Source organism: Mycteria americana, chromosome 2, assembly GCF_035582795.1.
Source record: "Mycteria americana isolate JAX WOST 10 ecotype Jacksonville Zoo and Gardens chromosome 2, USCA_MyAme_1.0, whole genome shotgun sequence".
Taxonomy (NCBI): Eukaryota; Metazoa; Chordata; class Aves; order Ciconiiformes; family Ciconiidae; genus Mycteria; species Mycteria americana.
Genome location: NC_134366.1, coordinates 32,461,127 through 32,487,144, shown reverse-complemented (window position 1 = coordinate 32,487,144; position 26,018 = coordinate 32,461,127). Strand labels below are relative to the sequence as shown.

The following is a 26,018-nucleotide window of genomic DNA, read 5'->3' as shown; positions in this document are numbered from 1 at the left end:
AATAGACTATTTGGTACTGTAGTTATAAAACTGGAAGGCTAAATTACTGTCCATTTCCTTGTCTTGCATGTGTCATGCTGTTAGGTCTAGTTACAGTTTAGTGTGAAGGCAAAAATTTATAGACAGTTTATTCCTCTTTTTTTGGAGAATGTATGAATGGAAATGAACCATCAAGTTATGAATTTTACACAGACTAGCATACATAAATATGTTATAATAACTTAAAGCATGATTTGTCATTTACAGTGAGTCATTATAGAGTGATTATCTGCTATTGATGTTCGACTAGTACCTATGAATAGAATGCAATGAATCAAGTAGGATTCAATGTAATCTCTTCATTATTGCAGGTGGACTTCTGGGTTTTGGCTAGAGATGCCTAGCTCCCTCTTTATTAAGAAGACTTTTATAGCATTTGACTGATACCTAACAACAGTATTGTGAGTGTAGGTAATGGCTAGTATGTTTTGTAGCACCGAACTTTTAAGTAAATAAGTCTTAAGCCTTTTTGGACTTCGTAACAATACATGACCTTCTTATGGTCAGCTACACAAATTAAATCAGCTGCACCTTTGACCAGGTTAAATCCTATATGTCACTGAGAAGCAACTTACACATACTAGCTAGAAAATTAAAAATAGGATCTTTTTACATTGGTAAGATGCTGCAAGTGAAATGGAAATATTCTGTATTATAAATCTGTGTTGTCAGATGTCTGATTTAGTCGTCATCACAACCATTGACAATGATGTGTGCATGCTTGCAAAGTGAAACCAGTCATTTCACGTTGACTTTTTCTGTCAGGAATGGCATCAGGAATAGATTGTGTGAGTGTGTTTGAATACAATGCTTTATGAAGAAGCTGATACTGCTAAATAATTGAGAAATTAAGAAAATGTTCCAATTTGGCAATTTTAGACACAATTATAAATTTGTTTGTATTCAATATTCTTACACCTTTGTCTTCTACCTAGCCTGATAAATTATGCATTACTATTAAGGAAAAAAAAAAGTCCTCAATGTGCACATAGATTGTGTTTAAACAGTTTTATTTTGCTGAATTTGAAAACATGTGGACATTTTAACTTAAAATTCAGCTCTTATTATGGTTCTATTTTATTTAAGGCAGTAAAAAGGAAGAGATATTTCAGTGGAAAAATAAATGCTTTCTTAAAAACATTAAAATATTAATTAGCTTCAGGACAGAAACATTAAAATTAAAAGCAAGAAACAGGGGTTTATAATTTAAACTATTGTCATAGATCCCAGGTATATATTTATTCATGCTGAGCTCCAACTCTTTCATGTGCTTACTTATTTCTACGTCAGAAACGAAGCAGCTACCACATTGTAGTCAATGTAGGAAATTACATTTCTAATATTTGTAATGAAGAAACAAAATGTTTGTCATACTTCTAGGACAAGTAACCTCAAATTAATAAAGTTAAAGTTTTTGAAATATTCTGCCATTTAAAGAAATATTTGCTGGGGGTGGGACAACAAATGGGGTCCCTTATGGGGTATGACAACGCTTTTCATGCTGTATCAATAAATTGCTTCCTGTTATTCAGATAATTTTAAAATATGTGTAATTTAAGTAAAACAATGGGTTTCAATCTTTCTCATTTTCTTCTCATTCAAAAATAATCCAAAGGAGATGTAGTTGACAATAGATTTTATTTTCTCAGAATGTTGTTCAACTTATGGGGACATTTTTGGTGGGTGGCAAAGCCAATTTGCTTTTACAATTAATTATACTTGTAATTTTGTGTTCGCAATAAATTTCAGAAATAAATCTCTCCTTTACCATGGAGTTACTTTAATAGGAATCAATGTGGTCTTCCAAATGCTTTTTTGACTCACCTTTTCTTGTATCATTATACCTCCTTACCTACTTTTTTTTTCTGTCTATATACAGCATTTGAATTGTAGATAGCTTGTAGCACCTCTGTCTCAATTTTCTGCCCACAATACACTATAAATATGAATTATAATTGCTGTATTCATATATTTTATTTTTTTGTAAATGAGATCCTGCAACTCAAATAGTTATAGTATGTATTAACTTCTTTAATTCTTTCATTGATAGCTTTAAAAAAAAAAATTCCAAACATGTAAGTAAATATTTTGTCCTTGTCTCTTTTACCTCTTCAGAATTTATAGAAAATTTCAGTACCTTTTAAATCCTCGTCAAGTTTATAGTCTTTCTGGAAATGGACCAATGCCAGGGTAAGTCACAGTTAATATTATTACCAGGAACTCATTTAATAAAATGCTACATAATCAAATGAACAGACTGAGGCACATATAGCATGTTTTGAATGTATCAACACTGCAGACCTCTGAATGGCTGCAGAAATTTACAGGTATTATTTGTTTACATGTTCAAATAAAACTACGTATCATATGTTGTACTGATAACCATGCAGTACTCTATCAGAACAGTGTGATAAATTTCATTCTATTTGCAGCTTTTACTGCTATATCAGCAACCTGAGTTCATGTGGGGGTTACTTTAGTTACAAATAGCAAGCAGCCTCAAAGACTGACCTGCAGGACATGCATTTCTTTTACATAAACATATATGTGCACTTATGTATGTGTCTGTGTAATATATATAGTTTACATATATATATATTCTTATGCGTCAGATACAGAATCTTGTTTCAAATGGCACTGGCTGTGCACTCCTTATCAATTCCATAATCTTGGGGATGTAGTGGGCAGAAAATGACTGGACGGGCTAGATTATGCTGGCAGTGACTCTTTACAGGGACTGAAGTGTTACCTGAACCAGGTAGCGTTGCAGTCACTTGCCTAACATGCTTATTCCATGATTCTTCCTATTTAGCATTCACGTGAAGACAGGAGAATTGCAGTATATCAAATATCAACTTTTGCCACCTGAAATTGTCTCCTTTTTAAGTAGTGGGTACTTTGGTAGAAGAAAACAGACAGACCAGCACTGAACATCTGGTCTGTGTATCATTTTGTATGTATTGGATGTTGTATTGGATTTAGTTGTACATATTGGATGTATGTATTGGATTTAGTTATGTCACTGATACATGAAATTTTACATCAGTGAGAAGAGTTGCAGAAGGTTATTAGGAGATCTGTGTTCACTGACATGAAGTTTACGCTGTTGTTTGAATACTTTTGTTTTCAATCCTGGGAGTTTTTATTTGTTTAGACTTTTTTCTTTTAAGTAGTTTTCTTTTTTCTTTAAATGTACATGGTTTGTGCCTTGCAAAGTTATATTTCAGTTGTCATAGATATATTACTGGAAAGAGTATGCTCTGACAGTTTCTGCCAGTACTGCTGGTTTTAAGGCCAAATATGCAGGAAGCTGTTCTCTCGCAGAACCATTCTTGGTCAGCTTTCCATTCATTTATTGCGTTAGACTTGGGATGTGTATAGCATTGATGAAAGTGAAAAGCAGATTGGGCCCAATCCTTTTTGAAGTTAAGATTCTCAGGATACCTTGCACTACAGTGTAGCTAATGTGCAACCTGCAGAATGGTGCAAAACCTGCTCAAAACATGGAAATAATGACATGCATTAATTCTTTCATGCCTGTAATTTTATCCTGTACCTGGATGCTATGGCTGTTTTATTTCTCAAATGGTATTTCTTGTTTGTGTTTTGTTATGCTAGTCTTGACACATATGAAAAATTTAAGTAATCTTAGTCCAAAGAGTAAGTAGACTAGAAAAATTGCAGAAACTTATTTCAGGAATTTATAAGAAATTTTAACTGAGACAAAACTAGTAGCCAATATAGTTTTTTTCATATGGTATAATAGAAATGCCATAGTAGAGATTGAGATGACGACTTGTAAAACAACTGAAATAGTTTTGTTCAAATTAATCTTATTTCATTGAACCTTTTTAAAAAAAAATCTGAAAAAAAAAAAATCAAACCCCACTTACTGACTGCATTTCTGTCTCTAACTGACTTCTGGTTTTCATGAATCTTGTGATGTAAAGGAAAATGTATTTTAAGGCAGAAGCACAAGAGGGCAGTGTTAAGTTCAAACTGAAACCCTGCACTGAAGCGATTTAAACTTTAGTCTTTTGAACCAGGACAGTGTTTTTCAGAAAATATTTTCAATTTCTCTTGCTATTAGGAATCGAAATAGTTTTACTTCAGAGTCACTTTGAAGAAATTTCTAATTAATTTTCAAACAGACACTGCATTTTATTAAGCTTGTTTTGGTATTTTTTTTATTCATTCAACAGAAATGAATAATCCTAAATTTCCAGTTTATCTTCTGCCATCACTTCTTGCCCCTGGCAATACTATGTAGGCTGCATATAATTTGTCCCTTAAGCGAGCAGTTGAATAAACTCTGTGCTTCACTTGCTAGTCCTTGTTTCCCTTTCTGCGAGGGCTGGATTACCTAATAAAACCTGCCCATCCATCCATCCGTCCACTCACTCATCCATCTCTATAATGCCAGTTATACTGGATTGCCAATCAAAATGTTACATTTATTTAATATTGTCATATGTGTCAGATTGAAAGGGAACAGAGTGGGGGATTGTACAGCACACAGAAAAAAAAAGTGTATTCTTCATGCCAATAACTGTTATTGAGTGGAAAGGGATAAACATAAAGTCAATTTGTTTTAAAGCATTTGTGATTATTGTAATAGATTTTAATTGAGTTGATTTTGAGATTTTTTTCTTTTGAATACTAATTTCAGGCATGTTTACTTAACCTATAGAATGTTTATAATATTAGGGTAGAATGTGCATGGGTTTGGTATAGCCAAACTGTCTGCTTTAACCCACGAGTTAATGTTTGGTTTTTATTTATGATGGTATTTTTCTGATGGGCTGCTGTCATCGACCAAGAAGATAACATTCACAAGTTTTCTAACTCGAGTTCCAAACATCTGTGGCTAACGTGAATTAGTATTTCCAGTTCATTTCTGTCAAAAATCTAAATAACTCCTGTTTAGATAACAGGGAGAAAGACAAGAGAACTAGGAGACCAGTAAAACCCTAAATCTTAGGGGGACTGTGAAACTGCTGTATTTTTTTGAAAGAGTCAACAGCTCAATCACTAGGTCTTTCGTTCTTCCTCCTCAGTGGGATAACCACGTTCCTTCACAGAAATGTGTTGGAATAAAGGGCTCCTTAGCAGACCTGAGCTGTAACAGGATTAAAATAATCTTTGTTCAGAGGAAGAGGGGCCACTAGTGGAGTCCCATATTTGAATTTCCTTGAAATCTGGAAATAATACATTCCATTTTCCCTTTCAATCCTCTCCCTTAAAAAAAAAAACCCCAACAACAACAAAAACCACACACACACCCCCCCCACTTTTCATTATATCAGTTATTGCTCATTTTTTTATAAATATGCTGGCATGTAGTAGGTCAACAGAAAAATATTTTGAACAAGTTGACAACGAATTTTAGTATTGCTATCTGAATGTGCAATTAAGTGGATGTGTCACCTACTTTCATAATAGATGGGCTGGTCTTTGGAGAACTGCAGGACAGCAACAAAGACGTTTCTTGTAGCTTCTTAGCATGCCTAAGCGAAGGTTTTCAGAGCTTTTTATGTCAAGACTCATGTACATAATCTATATAGAAATACGTACATGATGCAAATAAATCGCACAGCAGCCGACTCGCTGACATTGATTCCTTTCCAACAACGGAAACTGACCTGCTGTGAGGCCTGAAAATCAAGGAGCTCTCAGCCAAAGGGCAACAGTATACTTTAAACACTGGTATAATAATTAATGGTTTAGACATTCTTTATTTGGGAGAGATACGGGTGAGCTGGAGAAACCCTGGAAGCTCTGCAGCTGAAGGCAGGCATAAAAGGTACTCCACAGTTACAGACTGCCACAGTTAACAAAGTGACGTGAAAATTGCCAGGCTGATACGTTGTGTAATTTGTGCCTAGCACCTGTGTTTTTAGCCTTGAAAAGAGTTTCGCTGTTTGGTTGTTATATCTCTATAGGAGTCTTCTACTTCTGACAACAACTGTTATTGTGGATTTAATGATCTTGAAGAATCTGAAATTCGGTTATTGTTCACCTCACAGAGAGGTAAATAATAGCTGGATGAATAGCAGTCGAGCCACAGACCCACATGACTCTCTAGAGAGGTCACCGTTTCACAAAGGCTTTGTCCCTCTGAAAAGGCTCCTGTTCCCTTAAGTCTATTATTTAAAATGTCTAATTTATGTTATTTTTATACTCTATAATAGAAATTATATCCACAAAAGTTGTATTTCTTTGTAACTCCCTTAAGCATTTAATTTGGAGAGCATATATTTTTTAAATTCTATCCGCAAGTTTACCTCAACAGGCCTTTTTAAATCTTAAATTCTGTCCACTTAAAAGATGCCCAAGACAGCCAAACTGAATCCCTACAACTTACTCTGTAATTTAGTTGGGAATCTACAGCACCTGGGCCTTTATAACTTCACAAAGCAGGAGGCCTATTTTGAAAATTACACTATTTTCCCTGATTATTGGAATTGATTGCTAGAGCATTTCTTTGCTGTTGGACATTTGGAATATACAGAGGGTACTGGGAAGACATATACACCAGGAATATTTTTAGAAGATAATAACTGCATAGTTATTTTCTCCTGAACAAAACCTTGAACCTGGTCCATATTTCTTTGGAAGAATTACATTTTTGCCAAAGAACGGCAAAGCAAGCCATAGTGGGTTGGTTGTACTCTAAAGTTACAGTTGTGCACCTTAAGTCAGTAATACTTAGAACTCAGTAAGTTTTCACATATGAAACTTAAACCTTGGGTTTAGAGATACATTTTAAACAGCTGTTTAACCATATTTTTACTTGTATGACATCTGTGATGTTTGCTGCATACATAGCACAATCGTTAAAATGTTGTGAATATCACCAATTTCCACTCCTATCTCAGCCTAGACTTCCCAAGTTGTGAGCCAGATTCATTCACCTCTCTCTTAACCACTGTAATTGTTCAGTAGTGAGTCTACCACACCCTTCCAGCCTTTGTTTGAAATCTATTTTTAAAGCCTCTGCCACATCCTTTAGCCTGCTTATTAGTTTGCTCTTGTCACATTCTTGAGGTCACCTCAAAATAAGTTTTTGACTATCACAGTTAAGTTACTTCTGAACATGTGACATCCAGCATCTTTTCTCCACCCCCTGCCCAGCATATATCGAATCACTTTGTGATTGTGAGACAGGATTTCCTAAAACAATTCTATAAGAATAAGGGGGTGTGTTTGTGTGTGTGGGGGTGTGGGTTATCTGGGCATAAATCAATTAAATGCGTGATTTGACAGCAAATAGTTAAGTCCTGTAGCACTGGTGTTTTATTCATAAATAGTTTCTCTGCATTCATATGGATTTGATGAGATGATTATGAAAAACTGAATTAGAGTAGTATAGGTAGTTGAAACAGTTGGCATCTTTCAGGTGAAAATTACTAATTTATCGGCAGAAACTCCATAATTGCCTATGTGTATGATCCTCGTGTCTGGCAAAATAAAATAAAAATAGGCTGGTATCAAACACCTTCAGTGGTTTAAATTTATTTGTTTTCCTTCCAGCAGATAGGAAACTGAATTAGGGAAGTCTAAAACAGTCTAAATTGAGAAGGGAGCTATCGAGGTGAAGATATCTATTGATAGGTTTTCTTATGACTGACCCCATTTACTATGTTAATTATTGACCATGGACTAAGAACTATGTGTATGCTTATGAAATTTATAGAATGTGAAAAGTTGGGAGATACTGTAAAAAAAGGGAAGCTGCGGTTTAATGATATAAGAATTCGATCATCAGGCAAGTATTATATGATTTTGTCAATTTTGATGATAGAAATACAGTCAAATATAATAATCTCTTGTAATCCACATTTAGGGATTGGTTGTATTGATCTTTCTCAGTAGAAAGAAAAATGGTTCATCTTCCGAATCATCTCACAATTCACCTAGCAAAAATATCCTACTGCTTTAAGGCCTTAGTATGCAGCCATATATTTTTTTTGTCTTTCTGTGGATTAGTATAATTGTGTTTTTTCATCTTTTATTCCCAAATGTGTCAGGAGTTTTGTTTGTCCTGTGGTAGGAGATGTTAGTAGAAGTTCTGCTGATCTTTCTTACTGCCTTTTTGCCAGTGACTGAAGAATAGGTGTAACTTGGGTTACAGTCTGTACCAGCCTAATGTTCTTATGTACCATTCCAGCTCAGCTGACCTATGTTATGATATAGGAAAGCTTTTTACTATAATGTCTATAAAAATCAAATCTGTATAAAAGAATATCTACCTATTATCATATCCATACATAAAAGGGGCATTTTTTTTAGTGGCAATATTTTTCTTCATTGAAAAATAATGTGTTGTATTAAATGATTCTCTGTGATTTATAGTACAAATTAATTTGATACAAATAAAATACATGTTTTGAAGTTTCTGATTTACCTGTTTTTCATATCCTATTTAATGTCTGTCAAGGTTATTGACATAATTTCTGTAAAGCTTATTGATATAATGGGCATTTGTCCTTTGTACTTAATGTCATACTTGTCATATTGTGCTACGTAAAGACTAATTGTCTAAATTGTTAAAAAATAATAATTTTTTTAAAAGTAGAGATAAAACTTTTGGGGAAGAGACCCATTGTAAGTACTGTTTTATATTTTTATGTTATTTGATGTTTATTATATATACCTAGAATTCTTGTACAATTTTATAAATCAGTATAAGAAAATAGGACTAAATTTTCTATTCTGGTCCTTTACATTAGTCTGACAGTGCACAAAGCCTTTACAATGACTTCCATTTTTTTTATTTCCACTTCAAACCACTTCTACTAAGTTCTGCTCCAACAATTATTTTTTTTTTTCAAACCATATAAAAATGTTCTGTGAATAAGAGGTAACAGGTGCTATTAAAACACTAATTGACTAAAGCTATCTTGATAGGCAATACTTACTCTTTACCTTAAGTTCTATTAAGAAATCTGTCAAATTCTTTCTTTACAATTATAACACTTACTGAGTTTGAATGAAACCTTACAAAGAGAAAACCATGTTCCCTTCCCAACTCTTAATGTAGGCTGCACATTCAAATTCAATGAATGAGATTTATTTACATATCTAATTATATAACTATTTAATTTTATAAATTAATTTGATTTTATAAATATTTATATTTGTTATACTATATTTATATACACTATATTTATATATGCAAATGTACAATGTAAGGGATATGATAGTTTATTTTTGTGTATTTTATGTATTATATATTTATATAATGTATGTATCATTTTTATATTTAAATTTATAAAGAGAAAAAGTCATGTGAACTTAATGCTGTACTATGAAATAATTTAGAAAATTCACTGTGTATGAATATAAAATGCTCCAGGGGAAATATGAATGAACCTTACTGAGAATTTTTTTGGCAATATGGTTTTGTCAGATTCTTCAATCCCCCACTTTCTTGGGAAGTTATACTTTTTTGATGAAGATTAAATACACAGTCAAAACAAAAAGAATGTTTGATAGCCATATGGTGAGGATGCTTGTTTATAAAAAGGGAGACAGAGGTTTAGGTCTATGTTCTGCCTATCTGGATTAATGCTAGCATCAACCCTGTACTTTTGGTGTTTGTTTGTTTGTTTATTTGTTTTTTCCAGACTTTCTTTTTGACATCTGTTACATGTGATAGAAATGCTTAAATATTTATAGAAGTTAGTACCCTGCCGTCACCTCTGGGCTATAATTTGATTTTGAATTAATCTGAAATACCCTCAGTACTGGAAGCAATATAATTAGATCTGCTAACTTTCTACAGACCCAACACATTGCGTCAAAGTGGGAATGCGGGTGATGGGAGGCGTCTGTCTCTTTGCCAGGTCTCGTGAAGTGACAGAGATGCACACCTGTGGGCTGGGGCATATCTCAGTGCCCACTCTTACAGTGGTAGGAGATGACTTTCCAGCAGAGGGTCTTTCAGCACATATGCTTATTAGAAGATGTGTTCCCCAAGTGTACCCAGTCAGATTTGGCACATGACATTTTGGATCGGAAGAGATCCTATAGCACTTGTCCTGTGGATGTGTGAAGTAGAACATAAGAGGTGAGAAGGGCGAAGCAGGGTTTAATACAGAATGAGTAAGCGTCCTTCAGATATTGTACTTGACACTTGAAGTTGACTAAGAGCTCTTCTGAGCAGAGAAAATTAGAGGGAGTGGGACAACAATGTGATGGGCTTAATTCCATGTAGCTTTGCTAACCTTGAAATTCTGGTCTAAAACTAATAGAACAAGTTGTCCTGTCGTCTTCTACATCTTCAGTAACATTTTTTGACCATTGTGCTTTCCATTTCCTTCTCCCATCTCTTTCTTTTACTCTGTAGTTTTCTTGTGTTCTCGATTTTATCAAGAGGCCTAAAAGAATTGTTAAAACTTTCTAGGGACAGGAACACCATTCTCTGTGCAGCATTAAAGTTTCTTAGGGAAATAGCTTGAATTAAACATTTGCAAGTTATTGTGTATATTTATTTGTATTTAAGAATCTGAGTACAGTGTACTAATTGTGCATTTATTAGGAGATTGCACACTGGAAATCAGACCCCATCACTAGCATATAGAATATGCATTAAGATGTCTGTGACACTAATGAATAGAATATACGTGAATGTACATACACACACAGATGTATATATAGTAATTCAGCAAAATTACTGGAAGGTTTTTGTCTAGTCACAATTTATGTGTAAGCACTAATTTCAGTATGTGTCAAAAGCTATCCTGAAAAGATGCTTTTAAATTTAAAATACTGCAACTTAGAATTGTTTTAATATATCCTCACTTTTCAGCATTATGGAACATTGGTATTGAATGAAGTGGATAATGAGGTGGTGATACTGTCCAGCACTCGATGGATATGGAAGCAGAAGTAGCCAGGCAAATATTACCAAAGATATTTCACTTTTAAAATATGGTTTGTAGGGTGATGGAATGGATGCATTCAATCTGATGCTTACTCATTTTGTATTAAACCATGGTGCAAAGTTGTTTTTATCAACCACAAAATGCTCAGCTTATTTTGTATTAGTGTACTATCAGAAATATGCTGTTTTCGGATGCTTTTATAGCCAACACCTCACAAGAAAATGTTGTGGCAAATACATCTAATAATCTTAGACTTTTCTGTCTCGAGACACTACATATCGATTTATAACTACGTAAACAGAGAATCTTTTCTGACAGTAGTTTCAAACAAGATTTGAACTGAGACAAAGATTTGGATTAACCATCAGGTCCAAGCTATTTCTAGTATTAGTGTACCATAATAACCCTTGAATTAACAATTTCATGTTAAAGTTTTCGGCTAATACAGTGTTGGATTGTATTTGTCTAAAAAATGAATGCATGAGCAGAGGTGATTATTATTTCAAGTGTTCACTTGCCATTTACTATTAAATGAAATGTCTTAAGCCATAAAATGTTTGCATAATGCACAATGCACTTATGATAATTAAATAGATATCTTCATTTACTGTTTTTAGGTTAAATTTTTTCCGAGATGTTCCTGAGTTCAGAGTACTAGCATGTGGTGGAGATGGAACAGTAGGCTGGATTTTGGATTGCATAGGTAATCAATAGTGTTCACATAGTTTTGCTTCACTCATGTTTTTCATTTTACTGCTTTTCCCTATGTACCAAAGTATGGGTACAGCTATTTCAAACAAGGTCTTGTTAATTGAAACTTTTGAAATTTATTAGTATGGGACATGATTATTTTTAAGGATATTCAAATTGCAAAGGATATTCAAAATCCCTAGACAAGTCCAGTGTTTGTAGTCCTCTGGATTTCCAGAAAGCAAGAAACTTGAATCAATCTATTTTAATTTCAGTTCATACTGAATCAAGTCTAAGTTGTTTCTTTTAAGACCATTTACCTTAGCTCATTTGCTTTTTTCAGTTACCAAATTTTTGTTTAGGCTCCATTATTCCATAATGGAGATAATGGCATAACAGTCCTTTGAAAAGGACTGTTCTGACAGCTGTGTAGATACCTGTGCAGCAAGGTATGTACGTCCTTTCAGTTTAGAGTTCTTTCAGTCAGTTGGCCGTAAAGTCCTCTGTACGTAAAGTTGTACGTAAAGTCCTCTGTATAAAGTCCTCCATCAGGAAGGCCCAAAACTCAAGATATTACAGACTTAAACTTCTCAAGGCTTATTAGGGAGAATATCTCCCACACCACATGATTGTTTATTTGGCATTAGAGAGGCTGCAGAGAAAAAAACATGGCTATGTGTGATGATGGAAATTAGGAAGGAGATGAAGAGAGGTCAAAAGAATCATCGGAAAGTTTGAATTAAGAGTGTTTAAAAGTGTGTGCTTTGTGGGAGGTGTGGACCAGAAAACCTTTTAAAGTTCAGTGAAAAGTAAAAATGATGTCATGGAGGAATGGATGACAGCAAAGGCATATTTCTAGTCTTGGTTTGGAAAAAAAAACCCCACCAAACTTTTTGCAAATACAAGCTATTGATTGTAACTCTCAAATAGCTTTCAAAATTATAAATCGATGTACATAAATAACAAGTGTATTGTCTAAACTTGGAAGAGGTGAAGTTTTGCAGCTGTTAATTGTGTCGTCGCTTTTTTTTTTCCATGAGGTCTAAAATGCCATGCAGTTACTTCCTCTTTCAGTGACATTATTTGAACAAAAAATTGCATTTTGTCTCAATAAAATACTAGCTTCTGCAGCAAATTTTGTGGTACAGAACTAAGAAATAATTTGGAGGATCCAGGTTCCATTTGTTTCATAGGTGCAGGAACTAGATTTTTGAATGCTGTCGTTTAGCAAACAAAGCCTTTTGGCACAAGTAGTGCATATAAAGTTTAAGAAATCACCGGTGTTGAGAAACAGACACTTTCTAGTTGGATCTTTTCTTCCCTGATCTCCTGATATACAAAGAATCTTAGCTGAGAGCAAAGCAAGAAGAAAAAAAAAAAAGAAACAACCCACATAGAAAAAAAAAAACCAACCAAACTTTTTGTCCTCAGTTTAGACTTTTAAACATTTTTATTACTATATTAAATGTTAAATTGTCTTAAAGATTTGCAGTACACTGGTATTGTAAATGCTAAGTCTTCCTAAAGAACTGAAGAGAGAAATTGATAAATAACAAGATGTCCCTGCCACATGCATTGGATATATAAATATAAATATATATATGCTGAGAATTGCTGATAATTGTGCATAATTCTATGAAGAAAATAGCTGATTGTTTAACTACTCAAGTATAACTTTTAAACTAGACAGGCTACTCATTCCGATTAAATGGGGAATTTGTCAAATTATATCTTTGAAATATTATACCTGGGAGGTATCTGCCCTACTTCCAGCTTTCAGAAAGGCTGTATTTCTTGACAAGGGTTTTCCCATTGGATTTTGAACAGAGATTCTTTGGCTTGAAATGCTAGGAAAGTACTGGTAAAAAGTCAAAAGACACTGTAAGTTCATACATTTCAAAATACTATTTATTAAATACAGAATATTGACTTAGACTCGATCAGGTAGATCGATGCTCATTTTGAATAGCAGGTTTAACTCCTGGCGGGCAAACCGCTGGTGTTGGTTCCAGGGAGTTCTTGGTAACGGTGCTCATGTATAGACACGAATCCAAGTGAATACACATTAAACACAAATTCGATTACCCAGATGAAAAAGTACAAGATTCGTCTCATTGTTCATGCCCTTAACTATTACTCTTTTGCATTCGTATCTGGGAATGGCAGAGCTGAGAGCAACAGAGAGCACAACATGTTCAGTCTTGGAAAGAACTTGAGTATAGTTGTTTATGAATGTTTATCACATCTATAGGTTACAAAAGTTCTTGTGATAACAATCAAGTAAAATAGGATTAAGGACAGAATATTGACTGGGGAAGGGGCTGGATAATGGAGTGGCTTGGTGAAATGCTTGTTGCTGAGCAGGTAGCATAATCTCATATACAAAACATGTATCACTGTCTGTCACTGAAACAAAACGTAACACAGTTACTGTATCGGTACCATACAATTAGACTTTTTTGTTCCTTAGTTGTGTTTTTCCTTCTTTATTCACAGAGAAAGCAAACTTGATTAAGCATCCTCCAGTTGCTATCCTGCCTCTTGGGACTGGCAATGATTTAGCAAGGTGTCTGAGATGGGGAGGAGGTAAACACAAATTAAAATACAATGCATTATGTAATTAAAAGGGAAAAAATAACTTTTGCATCAAAGTCTACTCTCAACATTTGGATGTATTTTTTATGATGTATGTAAAGAACCATTATCACCTTTCCTCTTTTTGGAATTAGCTGTCTGTAAATGTTATATGAACGATTTTACAGATATTAAAGGTCATAATCACTCTTCATACCTTGTTTGTAGCTTCTGCTGATACCAAAAAGGCTCCAAGGTGCAACGAGAGTAGTATATAGCTATTTGGTTGGCTTTTTACCATCTGTATTGCAGTTATTTCTTTGATCAATACCTTATAAAGGGAGTATTTTAAATGGATTTTAATTGGGGCTGTTCTGAAAGGGTTACTGAAAACAGCTAATAATGGGTTTGGAGTGGTTTCATCTTTTTTAATATTCATAAATATTAAATGAAAAATGTGTCTCAGCCTCAGACTAGTTCCTTTGATCCACTCCCCTTCTCTTCTCCTACCGAGGATTCCAGACAATAAGTGCTGTGGTGCTATTTATCAGGAAATGAGAAGGCAAAGAATGCTGAAGGGAGAATATATGTAAAGTCAAACCTTTAATACCCTTTGCATCCTTTCCTGGATGTGTGGAGCCTTACTCTCAGCTCCTCCAATAACTTATTTCCATTCAGGATTTGCATTACAGGATAACTTGAAGGACACACAAAGAATAAAGTCCTAGGCAAGACTCAGTCTCTGGTGAAAGCTTGTCAGTTTATAGGCTCACAGCCAGTTCTAGTTCAGGTCTCAGTTGGTCATTGCAGTCGAGTTGTTGTGTATTTGAAACTTGGCTCTTTATTTGCAACTTCTCAGCCTTTGTAGATATCTCTTCCTTCTTCTGTCTCATCATAGTAAGTTTCCTTTCCAAATGTCTGTCTTATTACCAGATAGTCTTTAGCAAATTCTCTGTAGTTTCTGTGCTACAGAACTTCTTTGTTAACCATAATGTTCTGTCAAATCATTTGAGGGCCTCCTTTATTTTGTCTGTCATGACTGGTGATTGTTTATTCACATAGTCTTAGGAAAGAAAAGAAGAAAAACCAACCCAAAACCCAATCAAATCAGCCTTGCTTCACTTTCTGAACAGTTCATAGAGTCGAGTCATAGAACAATTCAGGTTGGAAGGGATCTCAGGAAGTCGCTAGTCCAATCTCCTGTTCTAAGCAGGGTCAGCTATGAGAGTATTTGATTACGTTAGCCAGGACCTGTCCCATTCACTTCTATTTATTTACCTTCTGTTTTGAGTGATTCCATCTGGACCAAAGTAGAAAAAGACAGTATGAAAATATTCTGGCTTTCATCATTCTTTGCGCAGTTATTTTCAAATTATTTTCTCCAGTATAAATCTGATGCCCAGTGAAATCTGTAGAATTAATCTAAGTTTACATTAATTTAGCTGAGTGCAGAAGTCAGCTTTGTATTTGTACTCTTTTTAATGAGAGGTGCTGGAAAATTGTCAATACTTCACACACAATCCCGCTTTTCAGGTCTTATATGCATATTTTTCATTTTTCCAGTCATCTAGAAAGAGAAAGAAAATGGAACGAAACTTTATTATATTTGATTAAATAACCATTTTCATGTTTTGCTAGGTTATGAAGGTGAGAATTTGATGAAGATCTTAAAAGACATTGAGAACAGCTCAGAGATTTTGCTGGACAGGTGGAAATTCGAAGTAATACCCAATGATAAAGATGAGAAAGGAGACCCAGTGCCTTACAACATCATCAATAACTACTTTTCTATTGGCGTGGTAAGACTTATGCTTATCCTTAAGTGATTTTCTTTTTCTGTTTTGAATAAATATTTGCATTGCATGTCTTCGAGTGAAGAATTGTTGGCTACAGATCATTTATAATGTCATTTTGCTAGTGAAATGAATACATAGATGACTGACAGCAATTTACATAAATTTACTTCCACACATTCAAACCAGAATTATTTTTCAGGACCTTCTACCTTCCCATCTATAAAGAAGATATTTGTGGTTTTTCTAATGGTTTATGAGCAGCCATAGCACTAAATTTAGATTGTCATTATGAAGGTCCTATAAAAATATAAAGGAAAACTAATCACTTAATAAGAACTCTAAGTAACCTTTTCCGTTAGTATTCACATAATCAGAACTGTTTAAAAGAACAGCGGCATTCTTTATTTCTTCAGGGCAGTTTTAAATAATAAAGTAAAATAATATAGCCCCCCCCTCCCCCAATATCTTCTTTGTTTTGTCTTATGGGGATATTCACAGTTAGAATGAATTATGAGGAAGAGGGGTTTAAGAAGCATTTCGTGTCCTAGGAACTGCATCTCCGGCTTGTGCTTCTCTATGGTTTCCAATTATATCTGCTATCCACGCTGCATATATGAGGGGAATTAGGCATGTCCAGTCTGACTCTTCAGCCTTTTGCTTTGGATATGCTTTCAAACACAAACAGAAGGGCGACCATGATGAGGTCCAAATTTCACAGATTGAATAGTTCATAAATAAGATTTTTAACTCAGACACAAATGAAGTCTAATTAACTTGGGAACATGCCCTCCAATAGCTAGCGCTGGCTGTTCTGAAATCAAATTGTTCCAGATACGTTACATGAATCTGTATATTTTTTTTTTATAAAAATCAAAATCCACTTTTACAGGATATCTAATTCTGCAATCCAGTATTTCAAAATGCTACAGAAAAGTGTTTTAATGGGAAGTACAACATACAATATTGTAAATCCAAGGAAATTAAGGACGTGTGTTTAGTTTATTTGATCGCTGTGCTTCAGCATTAACAAGGTTCTGCCCCAATTTTAGGTGCTTGATGCAATTTTTACAGATTAATTTCAATTCTGTAATTTTGATATAGTGCCTATCAGCAACATGCAAAGACAGTCTATTCCTTAAAAACATTCCTTGGCTTCCTGTACTGTGTAGTCCTAAATGCTGAAAAAACAATTAATCAGGTCTCCCCAAGGTTAAGATATTTAAGTAATAAGAAATTGTTGCTGAGGCTTTTTTTCTTGTATAGTTTGGATTTTAGCCTCTGTTGTTCAAAGCAAGTGCAGAAAACAACTATTTGCAACAGAAATGACAGAAATTAGTATATAAAAGTACATAAATGCAAAGTATCTGCATCAAAACCAGTGCAAAATTAAGTTCATAAATAGGAGAGAAAGTGTAAAGGAAAATCTTTGGTTTCAGGAAAAAAATACCATGATAACAGAAAATGCCCAGCACAGGGGGACTTATTCAGTGACTTTGTCAAAAGGGAATATTGATGCTAAAGCTCACAAATGAAGAAAGAAAATAAATGTGTTATACTAAGGAAGCAAGCAAGAAGTGAGACGGAGGAAGGATGAGATTTTACACCTATATATTAATACAGTGCAATTTAAATAGTTTCTAAAATGTAGAGCACCACCACATGTAAAGACACAGCACAGAAACAGGAAATTGAATGCCAAGTAGATACTGGGACATCTGTGAATGTGCTACGCTTCAAAGAATCCTTTAGCATTTTTCAAGGGAAGAAAACAGAATTGCATTCAAGAAAAAAAGTTGAACTGAAATTATACAGTGGCAAGATCATAATAATATTAAGGGCAATGTAAATTACTTGTAGAATACTGCAGGAAAATAGCAGGCTCTATACACTCAGTTTTCAGTTAAAAACTTCACATTCATAAATGTAATAACACAAAACTTATGATTCTTCACATAACAGAAATGTGAGCACCAGAAAATTATACCAGGAATGGACAATACAATATGTTGCATTGAGAAAAGCTTCTAAAATTGTAAAATCACATTTTTGAAGGAGTAAGATCTGCCAAGTTTGTCATACGTGTAAAGACATAAAATGCCTGCTTCTCGGTTTCGTAGGTGTGGATAAGACAAAGCAAATGGAGAAAATCAGAAATTGGATTTTAGACTTGCTAAAATTGTGTAATTCATATATTAGGTAGCATTCATAATAACTCTTGAAAAGCCAGGCAAAATGTTTGTCTATGTAAATAGACAAAGTACTCAAACTTGGCTACAAGTAAAGTAAACCTAATTTCATAAAAGCAAAATTGTTTTCAGTACTTGGTGCCTAATACAAACTTTGGCAAGTACTGAATTGGGAAAGCAACAATCTACCACCATGTTGCGCACCAGTCCATAGCTGCTGATACCCAAGAACATAATTGGAGTCAAGCCTATAGCAAAAAAATACTAGTGCCGCCTACAATGTTATATTAAGAGAAACCAAAAGGATTGTTATCATAGATGATGTTATTCACAGAACCATAGAAAATCATTAAGTCATCTATTCATTCGTCTCCCTAAGGCAGCATCAGTGGTACTTGCCTAATTCCTGACAGATGTTTATCCAGTTTGTCCTTAGAAATTCCCAATAAAGGAAATTTGCCTGTGGTGACCTACTGTATTATTTTGAGGTCCTCACTCTGAAATTTCTTTGTCATGTCTAATGTGAATAGTCTTGGTATAGTCTGGGCCCAGGTCATTTTGTCCTGTACAAAGTGGAGATGGAAAACAAATTATTCCATTCCTCTGCTAAACTACTTATTATCTACTAGAAGATCTATCAGATCATCTGTTCGTCTTGTGTTCTGTAGCCTTTCTATCTCCAATTTCTTCAACCTCACAGAAAATGTTTTCTAGACATCTGATCATGTGTCGCTTTTATCTCTGTTCAAATAAAACATGAGAATTCAGTCCAATTACTTCCTTTGGTCCGTATCTCTCTGGAACTGTAGTGCTCCCAATTAGACACAATGCTGCAGTTGGTGTCTTATCAGCACTGAGTGGAAAAGAGGAATTAATTCATGTCTTGCAGAGGATACCTTTATTAAGAAAAATTAGCCTTCTTAATATTAGCATGAATTTTTTTAATCATATTTGACTTGTGATTCATTGTTAATTTCGGATACTATTCTGAAGAACCACTACTTCATATCTCATTTGGGTTTTTCATAGGTGATTCTTCCTGCCTACATGTGGAAACTTACACTTAATGGAATTACACCCTTTTATAATTTTTACTGTTTCTCCAAGGCACTGTGAAAACTAATGGTAACCTACAACATATTGCACATTGCCTCACAGATTCATGCCAAATAATAGGCACAGTCTCTAATCCAATATGAATAGAACCTTCTGTATGAATTCTGTAACAGTACAGCAAAAATTGTATTTCACAACAAACAATCTCACTATATACTTGGAAAGGCTAGGGGAGTAAAACTCAGTAAAAGTGTGCTTGACATGGGGGTCTTACTGCTGTAGGACCGTAATTCAGGTTGGAAGGGATCACAGGCAGTCATTAGTCCAATCTCCTGTTCTAAGCAGGGTCAGCTATGAGAGCAGATCACATTGCTCAGGGCTTTATCCAGTTGGGTCTTAAAAACCTCCAAGGATAGAGATGGCACAGCCTCTCTGGGCAACCTGTTCTGGTGCTTGACTGTCCTTATGATGAAGATGTTTTTCTTTATATCCAGTCTGAATCTCTCTTGTTTCAACTCACGTTCTTTGTCTAGCCTGGCTTTGTCTTTGTCCTGGTTTCAGCTGGGATAGAGTTAATTTTCTTCCTAGTAGCTGGTATAGTGCTGTGTTTTGGATTTAGTATGAGAATAATGTTGATCGATAACACACTGATGTTTTAGTTGTTGCTAAGCAGTGCTTATACTAAATCAAGGACTTTTCAGCTTCCCGTGCTTTGCCAGGTGCACAAGAAGCTGGGAGGGGGCACAGCCAAGATAATTGATCCAAACTGGCCAAAGGGCTATTCCATACCATGTGACGTCATGCTCAGTATAGAAACTGGAGGGAGCTGGCAGCAGTCGCTGCTCGGGGACGGGCTGGGCGTTGGCCAGTGGGTGGTGAGCAGTTGCAACACTTGTTTTTTTCCTGGGTTTTGTTCCTCTCTCTCTCTTTTGTTGTTTTCCTTTTCAGTACAATTTATTATTATTATTATTATTATTACTATTATCATTATTATTATTATTTTATTTTATTTTATCTCAGTTATTAAACTCTTCTTATCTCAACCCATGAGTTTTCTTACTTTTGCCCTTCTAATTCTCTCCCCCATCCCACCGGGGGGAGAAAGTGAGTGGGCAGCTGCGTGGTGCTTAGTTGCCAGCTGGGGTTAAACCACAACAGTCATCTTGATAACCTCCTCGTAAGTACTTGCAGGCTGCTATTAGATCTCCCTGAAGCCGCCTCTTCTAGCCTGTGAGCTAGGTCATCCAGTCAGCCTTTGTTTTTTAAACCTATTTTCCACCAATCAAGACCTTAATATCCCAACTTGGACGCAAGAATGCTGGGGTAGACAGTGTTCAAAACCTCACTGAAGTTGAGCATGACATCCACTGTTCTCTCCTCATCTACAAATCTAGTTTGTTTTATCATAGGCAGCAATCAGAAGGCAGTTTACCCATTGGAAGGAAAATGATGCACTAAGTTGAAAAAGGAATGTTTTACAGTAGTGTGTGTATGTGAAAAGTTTGATTAGTGTGTTCAAGCCAAAAAAGGCATTTTTTTCTCCAGCAGTCTCAGAGCTCTGATATGTACATCAGTATATGTACTATACTATGTTTAAGTACAGGGAAAAAAGTAAGAAACACAGAGAGATGTAGTAGCTGAATGAGTATGTGCAATGTTCAACCTGATGAAAGCACAAAGCATGGAAGAACTATGCAAAGCGTAAGCCAAGCTGTGTGTCAGTTTCAAAGCAGAAGCTAGAAAACATCTAAGAGCAATGTAGAATAAGATAAAGATTTTTCAAGTGCACACATCCATCATTCTGTCAGGATGGCAAGATACCAGGAGAGAAGTTCCATCTGCCTCCCAATAATACTGGAGTCACTGAAGCAAGCTAAATATCCAAGAAAAATATGTATTGAAGCAATCAAGTCATATTTGCTTTAAAAAACACCCCCCCCCAAAAAAATACCAAACAAAAAAACAACAAAAAATTCCTCCTCATGAATATAGTAGGACCACCTGAAAGTGGAAGCTTGTCTTGGAAAATCAAGGATTTGGTGAGCTGGACAAACATAACTGATAATATTAAAGGCCAACTGTCAGACAGCGGCAAGTAAAATTACTGACATATTTTGGAGAAAATAAAAAGTTTTTCCCCATAATCTACACAACCTGCTTTAATAGTCATACACTTATGCACTAGGTTGATACTGTCACAGTGATGATCAAAGACAGAGTTCAATAATGTTAGCAGTGGTGTGTTAACCCAGACTGTATTCTAGATGGTGGGCTTGCAATGCATTTCTGCAATTGCTGCAGTAATGGAATTTCAGTCATGTCACATCATTTAGCTAACTTGCTGAGGTTATAAACAATTTACTTGGAGTGTGTGTGTAGACAGAGTATGTCAGCTTGCGCATAGTATTTGTCATGGTTAGCCTTTTCCCCATGGATAAATAAAGGAAGTTATACTACTTTCTTCAAGCACTCAGCTGCTTACCATTAATGGTGGGTCAACATGTATATGTGGACAGTGACTTCAGATAAGCTTGTGTACTATAATACCCCTGCACATCTGCTTTATTTTATCCTAGCTGTTTTCCATATCTGTATCCCAGGCCTGTATTAAAAAAAACCCACTTCACTAATCAATTATGTAGCATGCTATATTAGCATAGAGAAATATTTTCACAAAATTCAGTAATAACTCTTCTGTTCAATACTTGAACTTAACAAAAAACCAAACCAAACCACCAAAAAACCCAAACAAACAAACAACAACACCCCCCCCCCAAACTAAAACCCTATATATTCATGACTGTATGCCAGCATTACTCTAAGTGGCAAAAATAAGAGGAAAAAAGTAGATATAGATACCCCCAAAACTAAACCCTGTTTTTGCAAACAATTGCTCACAAGTCTAATCTCAGATCTTGCCAGGATCAAACCATTTTCACCAGTCATGCAGTCACAACAAAGCATAGATACACGTAGTTACTTACAAAATGTACCAGTGGATGGGCATATATTCCATGAAATTCACAATAAATGCACCCAATTCAAGTACACACAAAACATATAAGCATGGAAGATGGTGAAATACTCATTTGTTGAGTGAGACCTGAGCAGTAGGACATGGAAGATGAACAACCAACAGACAGCAAGGCAAACTCTCGCATAAAACCAAGAAACACAAAAAAACAATGTCAGAACAGTCTTTGTTACCTTGAGAAGGACTTGCATCTGCACCATCATCAAACCACATAACAGCATGGTAAAAAATTTTACATAATGCTAAGATGTGAAGAAACAATCCTTTTAAGCTTACGGAAAAGTAGCTTAGTTGTCAAGCAATTTTAGTTAGATAATCAATTAAAATGGAGTGACTGTCCAGGCTATGCATCTTTTATGGGGAAGTTATTAAAGAATGTTAAATGTGTAGGGAAGTTACGATGCTTGTTTTTAGTGTTTCTCAAATGATTGTCTCAAAGTGAGACAAAATTGGTATTTTGGTAAAAGCTTTCTCAAAGAATGCCTCACTGAATGTTCAATTGTGATTAAGCATTGGAAACCTTGACTTTCACTAAATGCTTGGTTGAAAAGAGCATGTGGAAGGGGTGAGAAGCCCTCATATATACTTAGGGTTAGGAAAAATGGGAGAGAGCGAGCGAGCAAGAAACCTCTGTTACTTAGGCTTGCTGTGCTTTCTCTTCAAGGTGGATACTCAGGAGAAATTAGTCAGTGCTTCTCTCTCTACCAGGGCTTTCTTCTAAAACTTAGGAGGGGAAGGAGAACCACAGGAGTTCTAGGAACAAGCCGTAGACATGCAGGATGCAGGACGGAGACAGAGTTGTGTACCCAAAATAACTGTGGAGGTTTAGGGTTTGAATTAGTCAATTAAAAGCTCAGAAATAATATCAGCTAGGCAAAGTCCCTTCACTGACATGATTATAAAGGATAGGAAATTCACTCATACTCTTTTTTAAATCCTTTTTTGTAACTCTCTTCCACTTGGATTAGTCAATAAAAGTTCCTGGAAAATTGGCCAAAATGTCCTATTTTTCTAAGTCTGGGAGTACTAGCAGTGCTATAACTGCTACATGTGCATTGAAGATTAAAAAACAAACAAACAAAAACCAAACAAAAAACCCCAGAGAAATCAGGCAAAAATTATAATGGAGTCCTTTAAAAAAAGTCATTGCTATTTGATATCTCATGATGAACAATTCTTATTCCTAAAGATAGGTGAGTACTTCAGAGGCTCATGGTAACATCCTTGACTGGAGCAAAAAGCTGTAGGCCAAACCAGAGGCACAAAGGTAGTCAGCTGAGTACCTTTGTATCACCCTGCAGCAGCCAACTTTGCTAGACCTCGATTTTTTATATTTATTATGCAAACAACTTGAAAATCTTTTTTAAAAAATTAATCGTACTCAGATAATGATTGACCTCAAAAAAGCTAAAAATGTTTAAACCAAACAATTCATCTATCTCCCATTGACTTCCTTTATAGTTACTCATAGCACTTTGTATTTTTTTCCATTTTGTGGGTAACAACGCTGAAAGAAATTATGAGTAGGTTTGCATTGCTGTTAAGACGAGAGTCCTAAAGTAGGTTTTCCAGAAGCAAGCATAGTTTTGAATTTACTGTTCTGCCACTGAGTTAGTTTAGAGTTTAGCCTTTATGGAGCCAAAATTAGGTCAACGTGAATCAGTACTGAAAATCTTTTACCATAAACATTTTCTTCCTTTGTTTTCTTTCAATTTTTTACCTTTTAAATAAATCATAAATGTATCTGATGTTAATAGGAGATAAACTGTTAATGACACTGTTTAACTATCATTTGAATTTTTGCAACTGCATAGGGTATTACAGAGCATATGCTACTAAGCCCCTTGCAGCTCTGTAATTAGTGTTGGAGCATAAGAAGCTGAACTTTCAAACATCTGCATTGTCTTTTAGTACAAGTTTGTATAGAAAGAAATATTACTGAGAGAGATTTTTAAGGCAAATTATACTAGCTAAAGTGTGGCACAGTGCAACCTTCCCTATGTTAAAACAGTAGATATCATTCTAAAATGAAAGCAGTTCTCATTGATGTCAGTGCAGTATTCAAGGTGTAAGAGCAACCCAAATGCTATAGTAATGATCGGTATTTACAAATAGCAGCTGTTAAGATTGTACGAGCAACCATTGTATATCCTTGTGTTTAACTAGAAATGTTCTGTATGAAGGACTGATTAGGTAACTCTGATTTTCATCTCAATTTTATTCCTTTTGGGCCAGATTCCATTCAAATTTTAAACTAACTCATATTTTTGACCAAGTTATGTAGCTGTTATATATGTAACGAGCATACATACTCTCTCTGTTCACACTTAGGTGGATTGCCTAATGGTCTGGCCAGAAGGACTGCAAGGGGTGCTGTCTCTCAGGGTAACAGCAGAGTCCCTTAGAGGCTTACATTCTTTGTAGATCCAGAATTGCTTCTCCCTTGTCTAGGCTGATCAGCTGAGTGCATGCTTTAGGTTTGAGCCTACTTGGGATCTTTGCTATTGATGCTGTTCTGCATACATACCCTAAAGAGTTATTGTCAACAGAATCAAGCTCCTTAGGAAGCTTAAAGCTATAGCTAATCTTACTCAGACTGCTTCATTTGCACAAGATACTTAAGATGTGGAAAACATCTTATCTGTCTACTTACTGAGACAGGATTTAAATAAGAATCTTCCAACATCCCTTCAGCTGAAACTTTGAATACGTGTGCAAACACATACACAAGAACATATTGGAGAGAAAAAAGGAGTTGAATGCTCTAGGACAATAATTAAGACAGTAACCTGGAAGAGAACTGTGATATCCAGATTCCTGTTCCATCTGTTGTTTTTGTCCATTTGATTAACTTGTACATGGCAATTCAGAAACTTCCACTGCTATGAATGACTTCTTTTCTAACATCAATAGATACAGAATTTTAATGGCAAAACAGAACTTATGCAAGTGGAACACCTCAGTCTTTCATTCAGTCTTTACAACATGTGATAATTGATTTCATAGCAATATGGTGATATTCTCACTTGGATGATCTACAACAACAATATTTTTTGCAAGTGTATTTAGTTAAGGCAATAAAGATATCTGAATGTGCCTGGAAATATTCTGTAAGTTCTTTGAGAGACAAGTCAGTATTATATGCTGTTTTTTAAAAAAAAAAAAAAAATCAGTTATCAGGTAGAGGGGAAACTTCTTTAATACTAGTAAGTAATACTACAATCAGAATGTGTTCTCTGCAAAATTATTATCACAAAGTAGTAAAGGTCTACGACAAAGACAAGTGTACTTTTATGACACCTAATATGTTACTATCCAAATGCACTATCAAATAGATATTTGCATGGTTGTGATTTAATATCCTTCAGCCTTAACCAGTCACTAAGAGCCTCTTATTCTGCCAGTGGGGAAAAATATGATTCCTTAATTCTCATAATCATAAATTTGAACTTGTTATGGGTCTGCTTCCCCATCACTATGCTCTAAGTCATCAACCTCCACTCCCATTACATCTCCTTAATTCTTTTTTTATTGCAAAACTGAAAAAAAAAGCCTGTAAGAAAAATCTTACATGGAAGCATTATTTTTGGCTTTTCTCATGAAAGAACATTTTATTAGCATCAATAGAAACTTTGGCTATCAGAATTTTTAGTCACAAATACCAGAGTCTAAGTAGGGTTGTTCCTCTAACTGACAATGTGATCCCATCATCTTTTATTTAATCTATATTATTTTAGGGTATATTTATTTCTAT

General features: G+C 35.0%; 1 protein-coding gene across 6 annotated transcripts in view; it reads left to right on the top strand.

The window, feature by feature from the left end:
• Positions 1 to 26,018, top strand: part of DGKB (diacylglycerol kinase beta) — a 327,466-nt gene that overhangs the window by 110,384 nt on the left and 191,064 nt on the right. For all 6 annotated transcript variants that reach the window (XM_075495543.1, XM_075495545.1, XM_075495547.1 and 3 more), the window contains 4 exons: positions 2,155 to 2,229; positions 11,546 to 11,631; positions 14,115 to 14,204; positions 15,831 to 15,991. In XM_075495543.1, coding sequence (XP_075351658.1) covers positions 2,155 to 2,229; positions 11,546 to 11,631; positions 14,115 to 14,204; positions 15,831 to 15,991 — 412 coding nt within the window. The remainder of the gene's footprint in view (positions 1 to 2,154; positions 2,230 to 11,545; positions 11,632 to 14,114; positions 14,205 to 15,830; positions 15,992 to 26,018) is intronic.